The sequence below is a fragment of the Mesoplodon mirus genome (genome assembly GCF_964341445.2).
Source record: "Mesoplodon mirus genome assembly, chromosome: 18".
Classification (NCBI taxonomy): Eukaryota; Metazoa; Chordata; class Mammalia; order Artiodactyla; family Ziphiidae; genus Mesoplodon; species Mesoplodon mirus.
In genome coordinates this window covers 24,494,247-24,518,032 of record NC_138994.1, presented here as the reverse complement: position 1 = coordinate 24,518,032, position 23,786 = coordinate 24,494,247, and the positions used below count along the sequence as shown (strand labels likewise).

Here is a 23,786-nt window from a genome sequence, read left to right as displayed (position 1 = left end):
CACGTTTTCCAAGGAGTGGCTGTGTGATACAGTTCTGGCCAACAGGATGTAAATGAGGTTGTCAGACTGGGTTTCATGGGGAATCCTTCAAAAGGGAGCAGACTCAACAGGCATCTGTGCTTTGACCTTCACCCTTCTCTTTCCTCCTGCGTGGAACCTGGAAGGGATGGTGATGGAGCAGCCGTCTTACAACCAGGACAACAAAGATGAGGATGAAAGGACCAAAGCCACACGATAAGAAGGCTGAACTAAAAGGCTGGGTCCTTATGGAATCCTGGAGATGCCACATGAGCCCCAGACTTCCCAGTCTAGACATTTTGTTACATGAGAACAAAACCCCTATTTAGTTCAAACCATTGCTTGGCCAGGCTTTCTATCACCCGTGTTGCGAACGGATCCACTTAGCCCGTGGCAACCTAGACGTCTGCAGCAAACAGCTCTGCCAGCACACTGCTGCTGGGCAAAGAATTATTCTCAGGTGGGTGGGTCTGCTCCATTCAGATGACGTCCTGGGAGACCACAGCACTTGGTCACATTTCAAAAGAATTTCGTGGATGAGATTCGAGAGGGGGCAAATATGCCAATTAGAGCTTTTCAAAAATTGTACTATTCCAACAAGATTAAATCCAGAAAAATAATCTATGTCAAATCATCTTAAAAATCAAATTATCATGATTTCAGTTTCCTAGGGTCCCTTCTAGTCCCTGCCCCCTCCGTACATAAATTTGGTCATAGCCCTAATCACAGTAAGACCTTTACGTTAAGCGTTTGCAATGGAGCATCATACAAGCGTTTTCCGTGTCTTTATAGTCATCCTTCTTAATGGCTACACCTGTGCTATTGCACGGATGTATCACAATTGACTTAACGACACCCTACCGCCCACAGATTGTTAGTAAAAGAAACTGATGACTGCAGAGGGAACTCTAAGAGGACACTGCACTCAAGCCAATATATAGCCATACCCTAATCTTCAATGTTAAGATCCTATTAGATATAAATTATTCTCAAGGTTTCAAATTCAAGACTTATGGCAGTTATCTAGAATGGCTGACATTCAGAATCTGGTGGGTAATTGGGTATTCTGCTTCAGTAAGACTGATCGTATACATTTTATTTTCTAATGAATTTTATAGACCCTATAGTCCTAACATTAAGATTATGAAGAACATGCTTTTTTGGTTGTCGGGGAGATACATCCAATCACACAGTAGGCCTTAGGCTCAACTGGCATGGCCAGATGACTATCATATGGTATGGCATTATAGTCACAGAAAAGGAAAAATCTCCACTGATTCTAGGACAGTTCCTTTTAGTTACATTATCGGAAGGAAACAAACAAAACCCTGTAAGATTTTTTCATCTCTCTTGTAAAAGTCACATACATTCATCTGGGCAACAAATATTAACTGGGCACTTAGTACGTGGCAGACACAATTCTAAGTCAAATAGAAGAGTGAGTGAGACGACAGCCCTGCTCGCACGGTGCTTCACGCTGGTGGAAGAGACAGACAGCAATCAAGGGACAAATACACAGCACGGTTTCCAGGGTGACAAGGACCATCAAAGGTACATAAGGAGGACACGCTAATGGACAGTGAAGAGGGGAGGGTGAGAGCTGAAGAGGCCTCTCTGTGGAGTCACCTGAGCAGACACCGGAATGGTATCAAGGAGCATCGTGAAGATCCGGGCACAAGAATCCACCAGTGCTGAAGCCCTCAGGTGCAAATGAGCTTATTAGCCTGTCCTGTCTGTGAGGTGGACAGGAACCAGATCCCAATCACCACAGGCCTTGTTGACCAGAGTAAGACGTTTGCATTTCACTGTAATGGTCAAGGAAGGCTACTGCAGGGTGTGGACACAGCAATGCAATGATGTGATCTGCCTGATACATGCAAAACACCACTGGGGATGCTGCCTAGGCGAGAAACTGGAGGGGACAGGAGCAGACGTGAGCAGACACAGCAAGACGCTCTTTGGCAAAGTGCACGTTTTTCCAGAGGTTGTTTCATCGGACTCTCCCATCCTTGGGCTCCTGGATGACCAGGCGTTTAGTAAGTGAGAATATGACCAAACCAAAGCACGTAGCTCCAAGCAGACGGTGGGCATGTGGACTTGCAGGCAGGTCTGCTTCACACATGCACCTGATTCCTTTTTAAATTTTCTAACTTGTCACTTTTCTTCCTCAATTCCAGCTCTGTACCTTCAGTTACTCTAAATTACAGATTTGTAATGAAAAAAAAAACCTGATTAACGTGAATTACCTAAAACCTTGGTGCATCATTCAAACTTCGCAAATGCAAAAGAAAAGAGGCCTCCCTTTCTAATTTTAAGACCTGCTGTGTGAACTCTCCTTGTTCAAGCTTCCCTGGCCTTTTGTGATTAATTTTAGTAACGGGGGAACGACCTGCTTAAGAACAAATGAGTCATGATACAGCTTCATATCTTAGAAACCTAAAATCACCCTCCTGCACGGAAAATATCATTTTCAGGTATGAAATGTCTACCCCATGTTAACTCTCCAAAGCTCCCTGCCTTGAAAAAGAGGTGGGGAGGGACAGGCTAGGGACTTGAGGTTATAGACAGCAAGCAATGTGCACACTGCCTTCTGAAAGGTATTTGTCTTAGGGATGTTTATGACATGAAAAAAAAAAACCCTCAACCATTGTTAAACAGTGTGTAGGCTGTGGATTTCAAAATATTCTTTCATACAGCAATCTCATAACAATACAAATTTCTCATGAGCATGAATAGCAACCTCTATGACTTCCGCATGGATTATTTATCCTGGCACAATGATGCATGTCTTAGACACGCACCTCTTATTTCAAACTGGAAAGAAATCAAAGACTCCTGATGCCTCAGCTTTATCATTTCTCTTCCTCTTGAACTGTGATTTGTTATAAACCTCTCCAGATTAACTGTACAATTAGCAGTGACTTCAAGGGATATAAATCTAAAACATGCAGTTGACAAAACAAGCATTTCCTTTTTTTTTTTTTTTTTTTTTTGCTGTACGCGGGCCCCTCACTGCTGTGGCCTCTCCCGTTGCGGAGCACAGGCTCCGGACACACAGGCTCCGCGGCCATGGCTCGCGGGCCCAGCCGCTCCGCGGCATGCGGGATCCTCCGGGATCGGGGCACGAACCCGCGTCCCCTGCATCGGCAGGCGGACTCTCAACCACTGCGCCACCAGGGAAGCCCGCATTTCCTTTTAATAGGTTCTTTCCCCACCAACATTTAACCCGAAAAACCTTCACCAAGTTACAAATCCTGGTCATACGTTTAGCAAAGCACAGTGCAATGGGCATCCTGCATGAGTTCCTCAAACACGGAAGATTCTCTCGACACAGGAAGAAAAAAAACTTTCTAAAGGAAATTCACTGCCTAAAGACTAATTTAAAATCAAGAAACGGCTGGTATTGATCTGAGAGAATCTCATGAAACATTTTACAGATATTTATTTTATTTGGGATCAGAGACTTCAGTTTTCCTTCCATCCACTCTTACAACACACGTTCACGATCACCTGTGAGTCAGAAATCATACGAGGCGCTGGGAATACAGAGATGGGTGAGGTTCAGGGGAAAGAAAACAACACAACACAACCACAATAAGTCATCCTGCGGTAAACTGTTAAATTAATGGCCCGAGCGACCCAGCCCTCCCAGGGCCCGCACCTGTGCCCTGTCCCTCTGCGATGGCTAATGCTGTGCGTTAACTTCACTGGACCATGGGGTGCCCAGATATTTGGTCAAACATTATCCTGGGTGTTTCTGGGAGGGTGTTTTTGGATGAGATTAACATTTAAATGCCTGCCAGCCTCCACCGTCTCATGACCTAGTTCTGTATAAGAAACCTCTTTGTGGGAAACACACACACACACCTGTGTGTGCACACCCACACCTGTACACACACATATATCTGTGCACACAAATACACACACACACACACACAGCCTATCAGTTCTGTTTCTCTGGAGAACCCCGAACCAATCTACCTTCACAGGGACCCAGAGCTTGGCCATGTGACTTGCTTTGGTCGTGAGACCTCAGGACACATAATGTGTGAGCGCGCTAAGACTTGCCCTCTTGAAAAACTGCCACCACTGTGTAAGAAACCTGTGCTCCCCTCCTCTGGAAAGGTCAAGGTGGAGGAGGACCAACCAACAGCCACAGCAAACAGCCAGTGGAGTCATCGTGTGTGACCCTGTAGAAACCCTGGGAAAATGTGACGCAGGAGAGTGGCACAGTCGTGTCGTGGCAATGACGTTCTTCTTAGAACCTGGCTTTCCACCCTTGGACTACCAGTCTCAAAATAAATGTGTTTCGGGAACAGGCTGGATTATAAAAATAAATAGAAATGTGGAATGAAACAAAATGATTAGAACAATTGACCTTCCCTCTGTCCGTCTCACCTCCTGCTCATAAGAGACTATGATTGAGGGCGTTTGCTCACAGCTTCTGGTGCAACACAGTATAAACAGCTGTCACCAAAGCGACTCTCCCACTGGTTTCATCTCTCTCGGCCACTGTCGAAGGCCTAGACAGAATTCCTACTAAGTAGGTTCATTGACTATTGTCACTGTTTTGGACCCTTACTCTCACTGTAAATAAAGAAATGTCACAGTGATAATGCTGTAACTAGAAACCCTTCCATCTTCCTTCCTCTCCTGTCCCCTAGGAAACGCACTTCTTTTTGTCCGCAGACTTTTCCTGAGTCTCCCACTGGCAATTTATTAAACAGCAAAGACAGAGCCAGGGTGAGGAAGGTATTAGCTAATTGAATGGGACGCCTACTTCAGTTTAACAAAGAGTGACTCATTGAAATCCAGGAACAAGCTCTGGCATAAGCCAAAGAGCTCTCTGGGCTGGCTTTCAACTTAGGGTGAAGCCACTTGCATTGAATCTTTCCAGAAACCCAGGGTCCTGGGAAGCCCTACCTTCCCATTTTCTTGAGGAGAACCAGAACCAAGTCTCCAAACGGCTCCGGGCTCTCACCTGGCCCATCAGGTGCTGTACCCTTCACTGTGGGCACCGTCAGTCCTCTTGGTGAATGCTTTTACTGTTAACATCTTGGGATTTTATAATCTCAGTTTCTTACTGTTTTGAGATTTCTCATAGACACACTGACCCCAGACTCCGACCCCCAAAATAGAGCCTTCGCCAACAAAAAGCCTGCCCCTGAAGTTGGCTTTTCCTAACCAACCATGCGGCACCACGGAAAGAACAGGGTTGGAAGCAGAGAGACCTGGGTCAAAGCTCAACACTTACTGCTGGACTCTGGCGGGTCGCTTAACCCCCAAGCCTCCATTTTCACATCTGTACAATGAAGATAATAACGTGTGCATTTATGTGGGTTATCCACGGAAGTAATCATCTGAAAAAATAATCATGTTGATTCATATGTATGACTTCCCACTACAGATAAGCTATTTGAAGACAAAGACCATGTTTCTTTTTTTAACCTTTGCATCTCATAGCACCTGGCATGAAATAAACGCTCAAAGAACACTTAACAATTACAAATAATAGCAGGAAAAGCACCAGACATAGAGATGCTAGGTACACATCAGGTACCATCATAAAGATGTCATGGCTTGTGGAGCAGAACTTCTAGCTCTGAGCTCCCAATGATTTGAGCCACAAGTGGCCCCAGACTCCAGTTCTCAGGCACAGGTTAATTTGGTTGTTTGTACATCATGAACTGATATTACTAAGTCACTTGGTATGGGTCAGAAAAAATAAGGAAGGCTTCATACCAATTTTTGACCCCAATCAGTCAAAAGCTATTGTCCAAATACACCATTTTTTAAACTCAACTCCAAATAGCTGAGACCATGGTTTGAAATGACTACTGTAAAGAGAAGGAAAGCCCATCAGGTGTGGCTTCCACCTGTGAGGTGACATAATAATGCTGATGAAACATCATTCCTAAGTTCTGGGCAAGTTCAGTAACAATCTCACGTGTAGCTTAAACTAGCCAAGTAATTCAATATCATGTAAATACAACTGGTGATCAAATTAGGTTATCAGACCTTCATTCACTCATTCTCTGGTTCAACAACTATTCTTTGTGCACCCATTCTGTGCCAGGCTCTGCACTGGGCTGTTGGTTTCCAAAGGGAAACGAAAGAGGACAGCCCCATGAAGAATTCACTGTGTAGGCATGACCGTCAAGGAAGACAACAATTTTCTAGAATGGGTATTAACTATAAGTGTCCATGAGAAGCTACGCAATGATTCCTACGTGTTTTCCAAGCTTCAAGCACAAAAGTCGCTTTCAAATCTGATGTCAGAGACAGTTTATAATTTTCCCAAGAAAAGCACTGTCTACCTTATCATCTTACCCTCTTTTTGACCAAAAATGGTACCACCCACCTTAATCACACCCCTTTTTCAGATCTGGCTCCACTGCACTTTTGGCTGCTTCCCCTAAACAATCACACCACACTCTCAAAGGCTGACCGGGCGGCGGGGGCAAGAGGAGAGATTTTGAAAAGAATGAGATGCTGGCCGGATGTGCCATTCTGAGCGTAGCGTTCCAAAGACATTCGCGCAGTGGCAACTTCAGCCATTGGATTAAGCTGAAAAGCCCCCGGGGTGACCCTCTCAAAAACAGATCTCCTGGCCCCCTGGTTCCCGCACAGGGCACCTTCTCTATTTTCACACCACACACACCCCCTCTTCTCACTGGTGCATCAAGAGGATGGATGTCCCACCCTCCACGCCCCCCCGTAGCGCATCAGAACTGCAGATGGAGATGCAAGTGTTGGAGGCTATTTTTAATTCTCAGCTAAATTAATTTGGTGCAAAAGTAGCAGGAGTCCCTACCCTTGTAGGAAATACTTCTGTTACTGTGAATCTGGTACATAAAATAATCCACCCACTGAAGAACAGAATTAGCACGGGAGCTTTGGGTTGGGTTTGTTTCCCCGAAATAACTTCTTTTCCAGGTTTCCCGTGGCAGCATGGCACGTGAGGAGTGCAGAGCAGGGTTTCAGGACCAGCGAGGCTTCCACTCAGAGGTTCACCTGGGGGGATCTCACCAGGATCTGCAGAACATGGCGGGTCTCTCTGGCCTGTGCTCTTTTAATGGGTCCTCTTGCAAGGATGTGTCACCTGAGTTTACACACCACTGGGTAGCAGCATTTGGTGAGGGATGAACTCCCGTAAGCCAGCAGGAAAAACAGGAAAATATTGGTCTACTTTTTTTTAAAAGAACATTTTGAAAAAAAAATTGAAATAAATCTTTAAAATGTCACCACCTTCAGGAAGCCTTCCCTCATTCTTCCATGAGATGCACTCTCCCCTCCACTCAAACTCAACAACAGCTTATTTCTTCCCCCACTGATGGCAGCCGTCACATGCAACCTTACAGTGTGAGGATCTGCATCCTTTTCATCAGAGAGGGTGCACTGGGAAGGCAGGACCTGTCCATCACCTTTTTAATCTTCACAGCTTGAAGCCCTCGATAAACATTTAGGTGACAAAATATTATTTAGGGCTGAAGACAACTGTCAAGATCACCAAGTTCAACCTCCCTATTGATGAATAAGAAAACCAACATCTACAAAGGTTTTCAGTGACTTGGCAGAGGCAGGGCTCCCAGTTCCTTCTCTGAGACTCTCTTTACCTCACTCTGCTGGATTTTATTCATTTATTTTTTTTGAAGGGGAGGGAAATCTTTCTCCTTACTTTCTTTTTTCTTTTCTTTTTCTTTTTTAATTTTTGGCCATGTTGGGTCTCCGTTGCTGCGCATGGGGCTTTCTCTAGTTGTGGCGAGCCAGGGCTGCTCTTCGTTGCAGTGGCTTCTCTTGTTGCAGAGCACGGGCCCTAGAGCACACAGGCTTCAGTAGTTGTGGAGTGCGGCTCAGTAGTTGTGGCTCACGGGCTCTAGAGCACAGGCTCAGTACTTGTGGTGCATGGGCTTAGTTGCTCCGCATCATGTGGGATCTTCCTGGACCAGGGCTCGAACCCGTGTCCCCTGCATTGGCAGGCAGATTCTTAACCACTGCGCCACCCGGGTAGTACCTCTGCTGAATTTCAAATGCCACTTTTTAGCGCCTGCACCTTTTACAAATCACACTTTGTTGGTTCAGGAATGTAAAAAATGTTTGGGGTTTAACAGGGTTTTTCTCACACAATGGTCTTGTTTCCCTATTACATATAAAAGCACACTTTGAGAAAACAGAAGATCCACTAATTAAATTTATTTCTAGATTTATTTTACATGTTTCTAGTTTTGTTATAAATGCAGCTTTGAAAGGTTGAAATTTAAACAACTTAGCGGTCTTTTTTCCTTTGCTCAGTTTCTAAGACCCCGAGAAGAACTTCAGAACAAGAGTATTTGCAGGGTGTCAAAAGGCAAAGCAGGCAGCTCGGTTCTCTGGACACACGGCTGCCCGCGGGGTCCAGCTCCTCCGGACGCTGCTCCTGCTCTGCAGCAAGCTGTGCACTGGGTCCCATTTTTGGCTGTGAGCCAGTCATTTATGGTCGATGCTCTCAGCTTCTGCAGATGGCTCGGTTTTACAGGCTTCACAGACTTGAAGGGGCACCCAGATCGGAAGCTGTAACAAGTTGGTTCATCTCCTCACTTGTATTCTTGCAAGCCTGCAGGCGGCTGCAGCTACCTCCCGATGCCACCTGCATGGAGGGGGCTCCCCCCAACCCGGGAAGCTTCAGTAATGACCCCGGAGGTTATTTTTAAATCCCCTGAATTCGACTCAATTGGACGGCTCAGATACAAGAAGAGCAAAGCCCTTCAGGAATCGTTTCTCCCAGGACAGGCCAGGGGCACCGGCCGGTGAGGATGTGTCAGGTGAATAAAGGCAGGGAGACTACCCGAAATGCAGACCAAACCCCGGGAAGCCGATGACCTCCAGGGCTTGAAGCCTTTCAACAGACCCCCCTCCACCTTCTCCAATGTCCACATACCCAGCACACAGGGCAAACGTCCCAAGGATTACGTTTAAAGAGCTGTTGAGCACTTGTGTCATCTTAAACACATCACATAAGACTCCTCTCTCCCTACACTTTTACAGATTGAAGCGGGTGAGTCCGGACATGATCTTTCACAGCGGGACTGAGATTGGTGTGAGGCTCTAACTAAAAGTGACGCTTCGTGGCTTTTCTCACTGAAGGTGCAGAGAAAACAAAGTATGGAAAACAAGGATTTAAAGTGCTAACATACACGCACACACGCGCACACACACAGAAGCATGTGCACACACCCTGGAAACCCAGGTACCTCGTGTGCCCTCTGGCAGGAGGGGAGTCACAAGGAGACACAATTCTCGAGGGACAGAGGTTGTCCTAAGGACAGGGAGGGGCTCCAGACTGAAGGACAGAGGCTTCGAGCTGAAAATTTTAAAAGTGCAGGGAAGGGGCCTGAGGAGGAGCCGGCCCCTCAAACCCAGCCCGCCGGGCCCTGCCCGGCGGGCCTCACCGCAGCCCGGGCAGGGCAGGGATGGGACAACCATCAAGGCAGGTGGCCAGTAGCAGCTGAAGAAAGAAGGGCGCTCTGGTCCCTTCAGAAGAACCAAGTCACAGCGCTCGCTCCCCTCAAGCCAAATGAGGTGACACTCCCCCTCCACCTGCCATGGCCTGGCTCCAGTCTTAATTTGGGGGCGGGGAGGGAGAGAAGAGCTATTTCTAAACGTGGACCCTCCCTCTCACAAAATCCTGGACAAAGGGCAGGGGTGCTGGGCGGGGCCCCGAGCTGCGTCCTGAGGGTGCACACCTGCAAGCCCCAATCCTGCACCAACTCAAAACGCCCGGGCAACGTGAGGTGAGGAGTGCGCTGCGCGTTCTGAGCCCCGGACCGCAGGTCCGCACGCCTGCATCTGGCTGTGAGGCCAGTCTCTGAGGACCCGCAGCATCAGTGAACGAGCCAACCTCTCGTGTCAGGGTCATTGGAAGTCTTCCCTCTTCTTCTCTCCTCGGGTGCACGGGCCTGCGCTTAAAGTCTCAAAAATTGTGGCTTTTATGTGTAGACATGCTGGGAGGGAATTTCTGTCCAGAGGGGGTGGGGAGGCTGGGTGACTGGCCAGAGGGTTTTTTGGGGGCGGGGGAGGGTCCTTCCACTGAACCCAGAAGCCTCTTCTCCTCAAGGTTCCCTGCACTTCTGCATCCTTTCCACCAGACTGCTCCTTGAGACGTGAAGACTATGCCTGCTCAAAAGAATGTGTTTTTTTGTTGTTGTTGTTGTTTTTCGTTTTTGTGGTACACGGGCCTCTCACCGCTGTGGCCTCTCCCATTGCAGAGCACAGGCTCCGGACACGCAGGCTCAGCGGCCATGGCTCACGGGCCCAGCCGCTCCGTGGCATGTGGGATCTTCCCGGACCGGGGCACAAACCCGTGTCCCCTGCACCGGCAGGCAGACTCTCAACCACTGCACCACCAGGGAAGCCCCAAAAGAATGTTTAACTCCCTTCGCATCTGGTTCCTGTAATCCGGGTACCACTAGGGTATTTTTCAGTATTTTCCGTTCCTTTCCTCTTGAAGGTGGCAGGGCAGGCACAGTCTCTGTGGATTTCACGAGAAGTGTGGCTTCCTTCGCCCCCTCTGTGGATGCTCTGGGGTCCGCTGAGCCCAGCGAAGACGTTATTTGAGGAGCACAGACACTGGGCATCTTAAGTATTCACCATGGTTTGAAAAAAGCTTTAATTTCTTTAATTTTCAGGAAACAAACGCCTGGGGTAGTTTTAAATTAGATTTCCCTGCTCCTGATCCTTCCATCGTTTGACCTGGTCTTTTTCATCCCCATCAGCTCTCTTCTAAACATCTGAACAGAACTTTCAATGATGAAACCAGGTAGCAGGTTGTCAACGTGCTCCGCTGACCACAGGACCAGGCCAGGGACCCCTCTCTCTTTCCCTTCACAACCAACACCCTGGAAAGAATCAGCCACAAACCTACCAGGTATTCCGGGGCAACAGGACGCTGCCCCAGCTCATTTAATTTTCTTTCTTTAATATGCCTCAGTCTCCACATCTAAAAAATAAAGTTAACCTACAGAAATCTCTAATACCCCTTCCAGCTCTATAATCCCATGATTTTAAAATGTATTCCCCATCCTCAGCTCAGCTTTATGTCCTAATACCTTCATGCTCTTCCAACTACTTCCCTGGTGAGTTCAGTATGGGAAGCCTGTAGGTTTGTTCAATAAGTAAATTCGTCCCACACACAGACGGAAGTCATATCGCACACCCTGGCTCCAGAAAGCCGCAATCACAGTCTCTGGATGCCAAGGACCAAAAGGCAAAATTTCCCCTTGGAAAAGAATGCACAATCCTTTTTGATCATATAGGCAGGACTGGTCCATTATTCTGTACCTTTTTAATAGCTCACCCACTTCTTTTTCTCTCAGATTCAAAAAAAAGCTCATCTTGTAACTTAAATTTTGAATATATTAAAATGTGAGGCAAGTCAACACACACAAAGATGAGCAGGGGCAGAACTCAGGGGACTCGGCAGATCACAGGTGCGCCTTCTGTTACGCTTCACAGCGAAAAGCTCTTTGCTAACACTCCGCACCTGGCCCCAGGCTGGGAGGAGGGTGGCCACAGCGATCAGCCAAAACAGGATAAAATTCTCAGCGGGTTGTTTGTTTTTTTGTTATTGAGCTGCATGAGCTGCTTGTAAATTTTGGAGGTTAATCCTTTGTCAGTTACTTCATTTGCAAATATTTTCTCCCATTCTGAGGGTTGTCTTTTGGTCTTGTTTATGGTTTCCTTTGCTGTGCAAAAGCTTTGAAGTTTCATTAGGTCCCATTTGTTTATTTTTGTTTTTATTCCCATTTCTCTAGGAGGTGGGTCAAAAAGGATCTTGCTGTGGTTTATGTCATAGAGTGTTCTGCCTATGTTTTCCTCTAAGACTTTGATAGTTTCTGGCCTTACATTTAGGTCTTTAATCCATTTTGAGCTTATTTTTGTGTGTGGTGTTAGGGAGTGTTCTAATCTCATACTTTTACATGTATCTGTCCAGTTTTCCCAGCACCACTTATTGAAGAGGCTGTCTTTTCTCCACTGTATATTCTTGCCTCTTTTATCAAAGATAAGGCGACCATATGTGCGTGGGTTTATCTCTGGGCTTTCTATCCTGTTCCATTGATCTATATTTCTGTTTCTGTGCCAGTACCATACTGTCTTGATTACTATAGCCTTGTAGTATAGTCTGAAGTCAATGGGCAGAAGACCTAAACAGACATTTCTCCAAAGAAGATATACAGATTGCCAACAAACACATGAAAGAATGCTCAACATCATTAATCATTAAAGAGATGCAAATCAAAACTACAATGAGATATCATCTCACATCGGTCAGAATGGCCATCATCAAAAAATCTAGAAACAATAAATGCTGGAGAGGGTGTGGAGAAAAGGGAACACTCTTGCACTGCTGGTGGGAATGTGAATTGATACAGCCACTATGGAGAACAGTATGGAGGTTCCTTAAAAAACTACAAATAGAACTACCATATGACCCAGCAATCCCACTACTAGGCATATACCCTGAGAAAACCATAATTCAAAAAGAGTCATGTGGGCTTCCCTGGTGGCGCAGTGGTTGAGAGTCCACCTGCTGATGCAGGGGACACGGGTTTGTGCCCCGGTCTGGGAAGATCCCACATGCCGCGGAGTGGCTGGGCCCGTGAGCCATGGCCGCTGAGCCTGTGCTCCGCAACAGGAGAGGCCACAACAGTGAGAGGCCCACGTACCACACACAAAAAAAGAGTTATATACCAAAATGTTCACTGCAGCTCTATTTACAATAGCCAGGACATGGAAGCAACCTAAGTGTCCATCATCGGATGAATGGATAAAGAAGATGTGGCACATATATACAATGGAATATTACTCAGCCATAAAAAGAAACGAAATTGAGCTATTTGTAATGAGGTGGATGGACCTAGAGTCTATCATACAGAGTGAAGTAAGTCAGAAAGAGAAAAACATAAATACCATATGCTAACACACATATATGGAATCTAAGGAGAAAAAAAAGGTCATGAAGAACCTAGGGGTAAGATGGGAATAAAGACACAGACCTACTAGAGAATGGACTTGAGGATATGGAGAGGGGGAAGGGTAAGCTGGGACAAAGTGAGAGAGTGGCATGGACATATATACACTACCAAACGTAAAATAGATAGCTAATGGGAAGCAGCCGCATGGCACAGGGAGATCAGCTCGGTGCTTTGTGACCACCTAGAGGGGTGGGATAGGGAGGGTGGGAGGGAGGGAGATGCAAGAGAGAAGAGATATGGGAACATATGTATATGTATAACTGATTCACTTTGTTATAAAGCAGAAACTAACACACCATTGTAAAGCAATTATACTCCAATAAAGATGTTAAAAAAAAAAATTCTGGGCTTCCCTGGTGGCGCAGTGGTTGAGAGTCCGCCTGCCGATGCAGGGGACACGGATTCGTGCCCCGGTCCGGGAAGATCCCACGTGCCGCGGAGCGGCTAGGCCCGTGAGCCATGGCCGCTGAGGCTGCGCATCCGGAGCCTGTGCTCCACAACGGGAGAGGCCACAACGGTGAGAGGCCCGCGTACCGAAAAAAAAAAAAAAAAAAAAAATTCTGACTGGGAAAGGAGCTGCTGAAGATAATTAACAGGCATAAACAAGCATCAACCAAGGCTTCCCTAGGTAAGCAAGTCTGTCCTATGCAAACCCGGATGTGTGTTACCATCTACGTGGAATATCTGGAGCCAACAGAGGATTCAGAACAAGATCACAGATGCGATCAGAGTTGGCCGACAGGCCCTTTAGGGGATTGTGAACTTGGCCTCTCACCCTGCTGGTCTCTCCCGACCCCCTTCCCTGCCTGCCTCTCCCACGCGATCTGCAGGATGGGGCTCCTCAGAGCTCACTCCTGGCCTCTAACTTCTTTTCTTCTACATCTGTAATCTCCCTCAAGGCAAGGTGATCCACTCAGAATGCCTTAAAAAAACAAAAACAAAAAATCCAAAAAAACCCAACCAGAACAATCAGAACAAGCACCAAAGGTAGGAATAACTTGGAGCAAATCATTTAAGTATTAGTGGCCAATGAGGTCCAGCACACGCCATCCAGAAATGCCTACTCTCCCGGGCCTACCCTGCAATTTTTTTCTTCAGTTAAAAATATGACTTTCCATGTAACAGCTCAAGTTCCCCTCCACTGGATGTATTTTAGGCACTGGTGCTTCCCCCGCCCCCAAACTCCCACTCTGCTCTGCCGACCCCGCTTTTCAGCCAACAAGGGATGCAACGGAGAGACTCAGCAGAGACAGGCAAAGTTAGGTCACAAATCAGAGAGATGAGGTATTCACATGTGGGCAGTTTCAGAGATCATTTGTTCAGCGAAACCGACGCTGAATCATTCAAGTCAACAGGAGCATTTATAATACCTAATGAAAGGCAGCAAGGATCCCATGAGACAAACTAGGGACAGTTTGTTACATCGGCCAAAAGCAGTGAGGGCCCTACTAGTTAATCGACGTTACAAATAAACTGAAGGGCGATTTATGTTCATTGTAAAATGTGTCAACATTTTCCAAAATAAACTGCCTTGTGTTTGTGAAAGCTACGACTATAAATTTGGTAAATTTAGCCTACGTGCCACCCAGAGCTGAAGAGTACAAAGAAGATAACAGGAAATTCTCCTCTGAGCCTGGGATAGTCCTGCCAGAGTTCAAAAGGACTATAAATCTATTCATTAGTAAAAGCCAAAGTTATATGAAATGAACTGGTAAGTCTTCCCATGAACAGTATGTGCCAGAACAACAGTAGTTCAGGCATTAAAAAAATTAAACTCGGAAACCCTCATCAACATAAAATAATAGTTTCCAGGCTACTTACATCGGTGTCAGGTCCTTTATCCGCACCCGGACAAGAAAAAGTAACAAATTCATGGCACCTCTTGTGAACCACAAAACAGCAAACTGGTGGAGAGAAAAGAAAACTAAAATTAGTAAGGTCTAGATTGAATATACAAAGCTTTGTTTTCCAAACAGGGCTACATGCTGTCATAAGTCAATTTAATTTCACTACAGAAAGAATCTCATAAACAGTCATCAGAAGGCATTTCATTCAAGACTCAGCCACATTTGGTTTTGGGGGGTTTTTAATAAATTTATTTAGTTATTATTTATTTTTGGCTGCGTTGGTCATTGCTGCACATGGGCTTTCTCTAGTTGCAGCGAGCAGGGGCTACTGTTCATCATGGTGTGTGGGCTTCTCATTGTGGAGCACGGGCTACAGGCGTGTGGGCTTCAGCAGTTGTGGCTCGCAGGCTCAGCAGCTGTGGTGTGAGGGCTTCAGTAGTTGTGGCTCTCGAGCTTAGTTGCTCCGCGGCATGTGGGATCTTCCCAGACCAGGGCTCGAACCCGTGTCCCCTGCATTGGCAGGCGGATTCTTAACCACTGCGCCACCAGGGAAGTCCCCACATTTGGTACTGACTGGACTCCTACATAACAGAACCACAAAATGCCAGCACGGACAGGGCCCCGGGAGACCTAAACCTTAGTTCCTCTTCTCTAAAGTTGAGGGGAAGGGCTAGGGATTGTTAAGACAGTTCTGCCAAGGTATAAACCAGGAAGCAACATGTAAAGTACTGTGCACTCTCCTCCAACAATACAGAGGTGTGTAAACGTTGATAAACACTAGACCCTATTAGTAAGAGAATAATTTATTATAAATAATATGTGCGTATCCCCAACTGTGGGTGCAGAACTTCCTTAGAAGAATTCTGAACGTCAAGAACTCCTGAAGACACAAACCCAACCTACAGAAAACAGCCCTCTGAAGTGAAGAAAAGCTAGGGTGCCTCCTCACACCCCTCTTGTATATGCCTGCTTGAGACTAGCTGGAAGGGGACCCGCAAATCTACCAAATCCACGACACGAAGCGTCTTCCAAACTCAGCGTGGTTTGGTAAGTATTCCCGGAGATGAATCAGTAACTGAATCATCAGTTACAGAAATTAATAAGTAACCTAAGATTTTTATGAAAAGTATAACATGGAGGATACAAAAAAAAATAAATGACCGAGGTCACCCTTCCTTAAAAGCTTCCGGTTCAGCTCCAAAGGGCATAACCCACTACTCTATTGTTCTCTGCTGAACAGCACACTAAAAAACAATATTCCCTCAGAAATACTGGGTGAGTCCTCCGTCTTTAGTGCAGAAGGCAGGCTAGAAATCCCCAGGTTCCTACTCTCGTCCACTCCCCCAGGTGACACCAGCAGTACACCTTCCTGTACGTGTGTCAGTAGATAAGCCAACTGAAGAGGGCCAGGCCCGGGAGAGGGTGCGAGAGGCTGGCAGGTTGGCCCAGAGCCAAGACCCTAACTAAGGGAGCATTTAGGGGCCAGGAAGACGTTCAGGATATCTGTGATCGGCACGAGCAGCCCCGAAAGGTGCGAGAGCCAGCATAACAGACAAAAGCAGTGCCTCTGAAGGGCCAGTGGTGGTGAGGGAAGAACACACTGGAACACACCAGGCCGTGAGGGCCAGTGGAAGCCCACTGTAGAGTCTGGGGATGAAAGTGATCACCCAGCACTATTCAGTCTGTAAGAGGCGGAGGTCAGAGCTGTCAGGGAAATCGAAGAACTGATGGGACCTGCCAGCTGACCCCAGACGCCATCTGTCGAGCCTCCTGTTCCGTGTCGCTCTGATGGGTCATTTCACCTGCCTGACCTCACTGAGTCCTCATAACACTGCTTAATAGGCTCTGACGTCCACATTTTATGGAAGGGAAAACGCTGTACTGATCTCTGCCGTCTAGCGTGTTACAAGCGCACGGTGTCTGCAGACAGAAGAGATGGTGGGAGAGGACAGATGGACGGAGAGATGAACGGGGCAGACAGAAAAGGGTCTTAGGTACAGTCACCCTCCTCCATGTAGTGGAGCGAGGACTCGAACTAAGGTTTGCTGGACCCTACAGCCCTTACCCTCTACCACGTCACACTGGTGGACAGGAGAGCAAAAGATGCTGAAGGTGATGCCAGGATTCTGCACGTGGGTGCCAGGAAAATGGGTACATAAAAACATAGTTTTAAGTATATTTAATAAATATATACACATAACTATATGTATGTGTCTGTGTGTCTATGCGGGTGTATACATGTGAAACCTGGAGGATGAAGATGGGGGTAAACCACGTCAGGGAAGCAGGATAAAGGATGACTGTTTTCTTTTTAAACAGTTTTATTTTGAGATGGTCATAATACAAGGTCAATGTAAAAGTACATCTTTTATAAAAATACTTCAGGCTCGGCATGAGCAGGTAGAATTGGACAAGTGAGGGAACCATCCACAGGAAGGTGAACACTCAAGATCTCCTCAGGAGCGACCTTTCAGGAGCAGAGATAACCTGAGGGAGGGGCTCTCTCGGGCTGCTGCCCACTGGGCACCACTGGGGCCGGAGGGGGGGACTGTAAAGGAGCAGAGGAAAGAGCCCCTGGCCGCCCAGGCAGGGCCCAGACACTGCAAAGGGCAGCGCTTCACTCCTAACAGCCTCCAGAGCAGCGGGCTTCCCTGGTGTGGCTGAAGCATCCCCATCGCGCCACTGCCTGAGGATGGATAATAAAGCAGCACAGAGGCTCAGATTAATCCCATCAGCTTGCTCTCCCCAGACAGGGTCAGCTTTCACTCACTGGGATTAGGATGATGAGTCGCTAAAGGGAGAGGGCCACGGGAGCCCTTTTTCCTCATCACAGTTTATTATGGATACGGTGTCTTGAAGGGAAAAGGTGCGTCCTGATTCCCTACTTAATCATTCAAACATTCGAGCCTTTCATCTCTTTTTTGTCCATCTCATTCAGGCGGACACTTAAGAAAGTCCATATTTATCAGATCCCTTTGGCTAGTTCGGTGCTTGCACCTGTCCTTTCAATCCCCATTTACCTGTCAATGCAATTACGTCTCTCCAGCTGGCCGTGTATTGATTGTACGCCTTAAATCGCATGTCCAATTTTCTCCTGAGAAGAACCACACCCTCACTGCACAATATAATCCGAAAGGGCAGCAAAAACCCCACCCGCCCCAAAATCACTTCTTCCCAACCTGCCTCAGCGGCCCCTCTCGCCCCACCTTACATCTAAAGTGCCTGTACTCACTCCCCCAATGGGAGGGGGAGAGAAGGGTCCGGAGAGCTGCTCCCCCAGGAGACTTATCAGGGGATAAAGACCCTGCAAGGCCTGTTCAAAGAATCAAGATTCAGACCTAATGAAGAAGAACATGCCAGCACCCACGCCGGGATGTGGGGCTGATTAAGGAGAGGAAGCGCCAGAGACCCTCCCGGCTCATTCCCAGCCCCAGCTGCGGGAAGCCTGGGCGGCCAGGAAGAGGAGCTGCATTGGAGCGGACTCCAGGACACCAGCCGGAAGCAGCACTGCCTGGGAAAAGCTGCCCAGGAAACTAAGCAAGGGCCAGACACTCCAAAATCCCTGACAGCTGGCCTTGACCTCTGGTTTCAGGTTCTAAACTAAGTTGGGTAATTCTTACTTCGTAAGACAATAAAACACCAACATTTGAGAAGTCTTGCTAGTGCAGCTGAAGAATGAGAAAAGGACTGAATAGAAGAAGAGAATGCCCTGGGCTCACCAGGTCAGCACAGACCTCCTTGGGCTAACAATTAGGTGCTATTGTTTCTATCCTTTATTATTCGGAATTCTGAAAGTCTGCATCTCCCCACGTTCTGTGGGGCAAGGGAATGGGGAGCATGGAGGGTCAGGGGGATCACTCAGGACGCTTTCCATACATATTTGCTTGACCTTGGCAGGCAAGGAGGAATACGAAGAGACACAGGGCCTGGCAGCTTCTTCCTACCCCATGGTTTGTGTCCTGGAGCTGGACCCCTGGCCCCTCAAGGAGCCTTTGCTGAAGCAAGCCCAGGTTGGCCTATATGACTCTGGATGGGGTTTCATTTTCAAAGACCTTGGGTCACCTCTGCTTATATAACCAAATGAGAGGTTTGAAAATACGAAGCTATCCTGCAGCTTGAAGCCACAAAGTAAATCTTCATTCAATTATTTTCTAAGCACAAAATGGCTTTCCTCTAATCCCCTGTGATGCACTTCTGCTGTCTGGCCGTGACGGATGACACACGGCGCTAAGCAAACGACACGGAGGACAAAAAATAATCAGGACCACAGGCCTGGACAGACAGCGATTCTTAATGTTACCTGGCTGTAAAATTGAGAATATTCACTCTCCTGGTCCATACTGCACAGTGATCTTACTTACGGAAGTGAAATAAACGGAAATTAAGGCGAGTTTTCACCATCTGTCAAAAGTATGTTTCAGATACAGAACAAATAAGTCACCTATGTTTGGCTCAAGAATTGGTAAAAAATCCCCCCCCCCCAAAAATAGAGGTGTGTGTGGTGACGCTGACCTGTTCATGTCCACAGCGGTCCTCAATCACAGTTGTTAGTTTCAAGAGAACAAAAACCAGGAAAGGGTGGGCTGAAATCCACTCAGAGAAACAACACCCCCTTCTGACTCTGTTCCCCCACCCGCGGATTTGGTAAAAGCGGGCTCAGCTCTAACGAGCTTTGGCTCATCACACACACCGGGTGGACCTGAGCGCTCTGTCTCTGTGTCAAATGTCATCGTCACACAGATGGGCAACTGGGAGCCCATGATTCTGGACAATGTTTCCTAGAGTGATCGTGGGCAGATGCGAAGCCCAGAGACTCCTTCCATCCTCCATTCATGCACAGAGCTCTACTTAAAAAGAAAAAAAGCATAGTGAACTGATGCCACATAACAAGGAATCAGCTGCAGTTAAGTGCTTCTTGCTCATCAATGCAAATTCCTCCTTAAAAATGCCACCAACACGATCACACACAAAAAAGGTGATTAGTCACTACTTCATACCTACTAGGAAGGCTATTATTAAAAGAAAGAAGAAAACAAAGTACCAGGTGATGGTGAGGATGAGACGCAACTGGAACCTTTGTCCACTGCTGGTAAGAATGTAAAATGGTACAGTCCCTGTGGACAACAGTACACCTATTTCTCAAGAAATTAAACATAGAACTACCCTACCATCCAACAATTCCACTTTTGGGTATAAAACCAAAAGAACTGGAAGCGGATCTCAAGCAGAGATTTGTGCCTTGGTGTTCATAACAGACTTATTGCAGTAGTGAAATGTGGAAACAACCTTGATGTCCATCAAGAGATGGATGCATCAACAAAATGTGCTCTATACATACAATGTAACATCATTCAGCCTTAAAAAGGAAATTCTGACACCTGCTACAACATGGATGAACCTGGAAAACATTAGGCAGAGTGCAGTAGGCCAGTCGCAAAAGAACAAATACCGTATGATTCCATTTATATGAGATCCCTAGAATTCGCAGAGATGTAAAGTAGAACAGAGGTTATGTGGGGTGTGGGTGGGTACAGAGTTTGTTTGAAATGATAAAGGAGTTTGGAAATGGTAAGTGGTGATGATTGTACAACCTTGTGCATATACTAAATGCCACTGAACTGTACACAAAAAAATGGTTAAACTAGTAAATTTTACATTATGTATAGTTTACCACGATATAATTTAAGTAATGCGTCAAACTACAGTGACTGACATTTATGAAGTTATAAACGAGGGGCACAGCTGTAGAGTCTTGCTTATGTGAATTTATGATTTTCTTGTGTTCACAGTGGAGTTACAGCTCCAAAACCAAGGAAGTATTTACTTCCATTTCATAAGATTCTACACAAAGTCCATGCCAGATCAGAGTGGGGACATGGGGAAAATTGAGTTTCAGAGCCAAGGACTCACACAATCGTGTAGGATTAGAGATGGGCTCCTTTTTTTTTTTTTTTTAAAGGGCTTCAAATGCTTGGCTATCTATCTATCTATCTATCTATCTATTTATTTATTTATTTATGGTTGTGTTGGGTCTTCATTTCTGTGTGAGGGCTTTCTCTAGTTTTGGCAAGCGGGGGCCCCTCTTCATCGCAGTGCGCGGGCCTCTCACTATCGCGGCCTCTCTTGTTGTGGAGCACAAGGTCCAGACGCGCAGGCTCAGCAACTGTGGCTCACGGGCCTAGTTGCTCCGCGGCATGTGGGATCTTCCCAGACCAGGGCTCGAACCCATGTCCCCTGCATTAGCAGGCAGATGCTCAACCACTGCGCCACCAGGGAAGCCCGAGATGGGCTCCTTTGACTCTCACATCTCACATGCGAATAGTCAGCATCAGTACCAGCGATGGAAACAAGGACCTTCACCCTGTGAGCCCAGCTTTCCTACCAAATCCTTGAGATACTCTGTCACTTCATTACACGCAAAATGGGATCATCCCTGTTCGCACTTCACAAAGATCGCCATGCTTATCGTGGGGAAAAAATACATACTTATGTCATTTTCCATTTCTTTTTAAACAATAATTCCCTTTCACCTTCAAGTCTTAAGACCATATCATTTCAAATTCAGTTCACAGTCACGTAACATGGAACATATGCATAAAAAAACTTGTTGTCCAAAATTAAGGGGGTAAAAGCCATTATGTAACAAATCCTGAATTCAGAAAAAGGAACCTACTAAATTTAATAGTTTGACTTCATTTAGAGCAGAAGATGGGTAGCTGAGCTTCTGCGAGTTCCTTTTTTTAAATACCTAAATGGCTGTCATCATGTGAGATGGTTTTAATTAAATTTTGCTTAGCTGGAAGGGATTAATGGAAGGTAACATCACGTAGGAACCCAGTGAAATGAAAATCTCTAAGGCGAGCGAGCTGCTTTCAGCTTTGTAGGGAAAGTAACGAAAAACTGAGCTTATATTATATTTGCAGGTTAAAAGAAAATTATTGGTTGCAGATTTGTAACAATGAAAACAGTCTTTTCGTGTGATACACATTTAAGTTGTATGAAAACAAATCAAATCAATGTGCTTTATCACATGGTATAAGGAATGCCATTCTTCAGCCGGTGCACTGATTCTGCCCCTACGCCTTTGTGCACATTCTCCCAAAGAGACCCTGTCAAAACCCCTAATATTCCTGCTTCTGACCAGGCAGCCCCCTTCTCCCCCCTCCCCAGAAGAATCACCTTTAACGTCCTCTCAACTTTCTCTTTAACGTCATCAAGTCCCACGGATGCTTCCTCGTTTGCGTTCCTCCCTGGCTGGAACTGAGATGTACCTTGAAGAAAGAGGTGAGGAACTGAACCCGAGGTGTGAAGGAAGGGGAGCCAGAGGTGGTCCCCACACTCTTAGCCAGAGGATCTAGGCCAACAATGTTGCCATGCTACAGCCAAGAGGAGAGCCCTGAGGTGCAAAGAGCAGAGAAGACCAAGGGGGAAGAGACAGACAGACAGAGACCGGATCTCAGTGTCGGCATGGCACTCGCCCTCCAGGTCCGTGATCTGTCGAACACTCTTTAAAATGTTCATTTCCTTCATATATACCTGTACCTTCATATATCCCATCTAATTTAATACACCTGAATACAGAAGCGCGTGTCATACATGCTTTTTATGGCTAACACCAGCTGGACAGGAGCTGTCTGCACCTACAGCTGAAGGAGCCTGAATGACAAAGGGAGAACCGGCAGGTGGTGGAAATGAACGGAGGAGACCAAGAAGCAAGAAAGAATGCACCTGGATGTGGGGACCCGCAGCCTGGGCCAGCTGTTCACGGGAATTACACTAGCTGAAGGAGGAGAGACTTTTCCCTGTGCCGTTGTTTAAACAGGGGCCTCGGGTTTCGACAAGTTGCGCACGATGTCCGGGGGGGTCACCAAGATACAGTGTCAGGCAGCAAGAGAACTTCAGAGCTCGGGGTCAAAGGACAGCTGGCGACCGCAGACGACGGTCTGAGAGGCATCACTTGGCTGACAGCTGAAGGCAAGGCAGTGAGTGAGGACTCCAGGAAGGCGGGGTCCTGTGGACACCCACCTTTGCAGGTGACGTGGAAAGGAGGTGGTGGTATGAGAGGAGAGAATGCGGGGGGCCTGGAGAGGCTGAAGGAAGAAAGGATTTTATACAGGAGTCTCCAGAACAGAAGCTCCCTCTGCAGCCACAGAATAAAGCTAAGCGTCGATGATTATTGGCCCATCACAGCCCCAGCGTCACAGAAGAATGTAGATGACAGCCACGCACATGCCAACAGGGAGCTGATAGCCAGTCTTCCTTCTTTTACTTATTTCAACTTCTTCCCATATTCAACTCAGAACTGAAATGGAATGGCCTTTTCTGATGCCAACTGTCAATATACAGTAATAAAATCTGCCTACCTTAACTGTAGTGTAAAGGCTGATCTGTGTTATGGAACCAAAAGCCTCCCTTAAAGTAGAGGACAAATCATGCAACAGTGTTTGAAGGGAAACCCTAAGGTTTGATGGTTAAGGTCAAATCTGCAGTGCTTTTGTGCCGACTTCAACATCATCTAAAAATCCAACTTTCCTTGTAACTTCTTAAGGGCATAAAGCCTTCCTTCCCTGGCAACAAGAGCCCCTATCTGAACACCCACAACCCAGGATGCCCTTCAGATTTCCCTGTTTTGATGCTTAAACACTGCACACGTTCCACACAAGGGTTTATCAAGTCCGTAATATCAGACTTCTCTCTACAACACTTTTTAGCAATTTTTTAAAGTTTTAGGTTCATAGCAAAATTGAGTGGAAGGGACAGGGCTCTCCCATGCAGACCCCCTGTCCCCACACACATACGGCTGTCTCTGTTGTCAACGTCCTCCACCAGAATGGGGCATTCGTTACAACGGACGACCCTACATTGACATATCACCACCCGAAGTTCATAGTTAACATTGGGGTTCACTCTC

The 23,786-nt window shown here is 46.7% G+C and overlaps 1 protein-coding gene across 1 annotated transcript in view; it reads right to left on the bottom strand.

Moving 5' to 3' along the window:
- The window catches only part of PRKCA (protein kinase C alpha), a 381,054-nt gene that overhangs the window by 204,878 nt on the left and 152,390 nt on the right, over positions 1 to 23,786 (bottom strand). Inside the window, exon 3 of the mRNA XM_082604759.1 lies at positions 14,850 to 14,932. Coding sequence (XP_082460885.1) covers positions 14,850 to 14,932 — 83 coding nt within the window. The remainder of the gene's footprint in view (positions 1 to 14,849; positions 14,933 to 23,786) is intronic.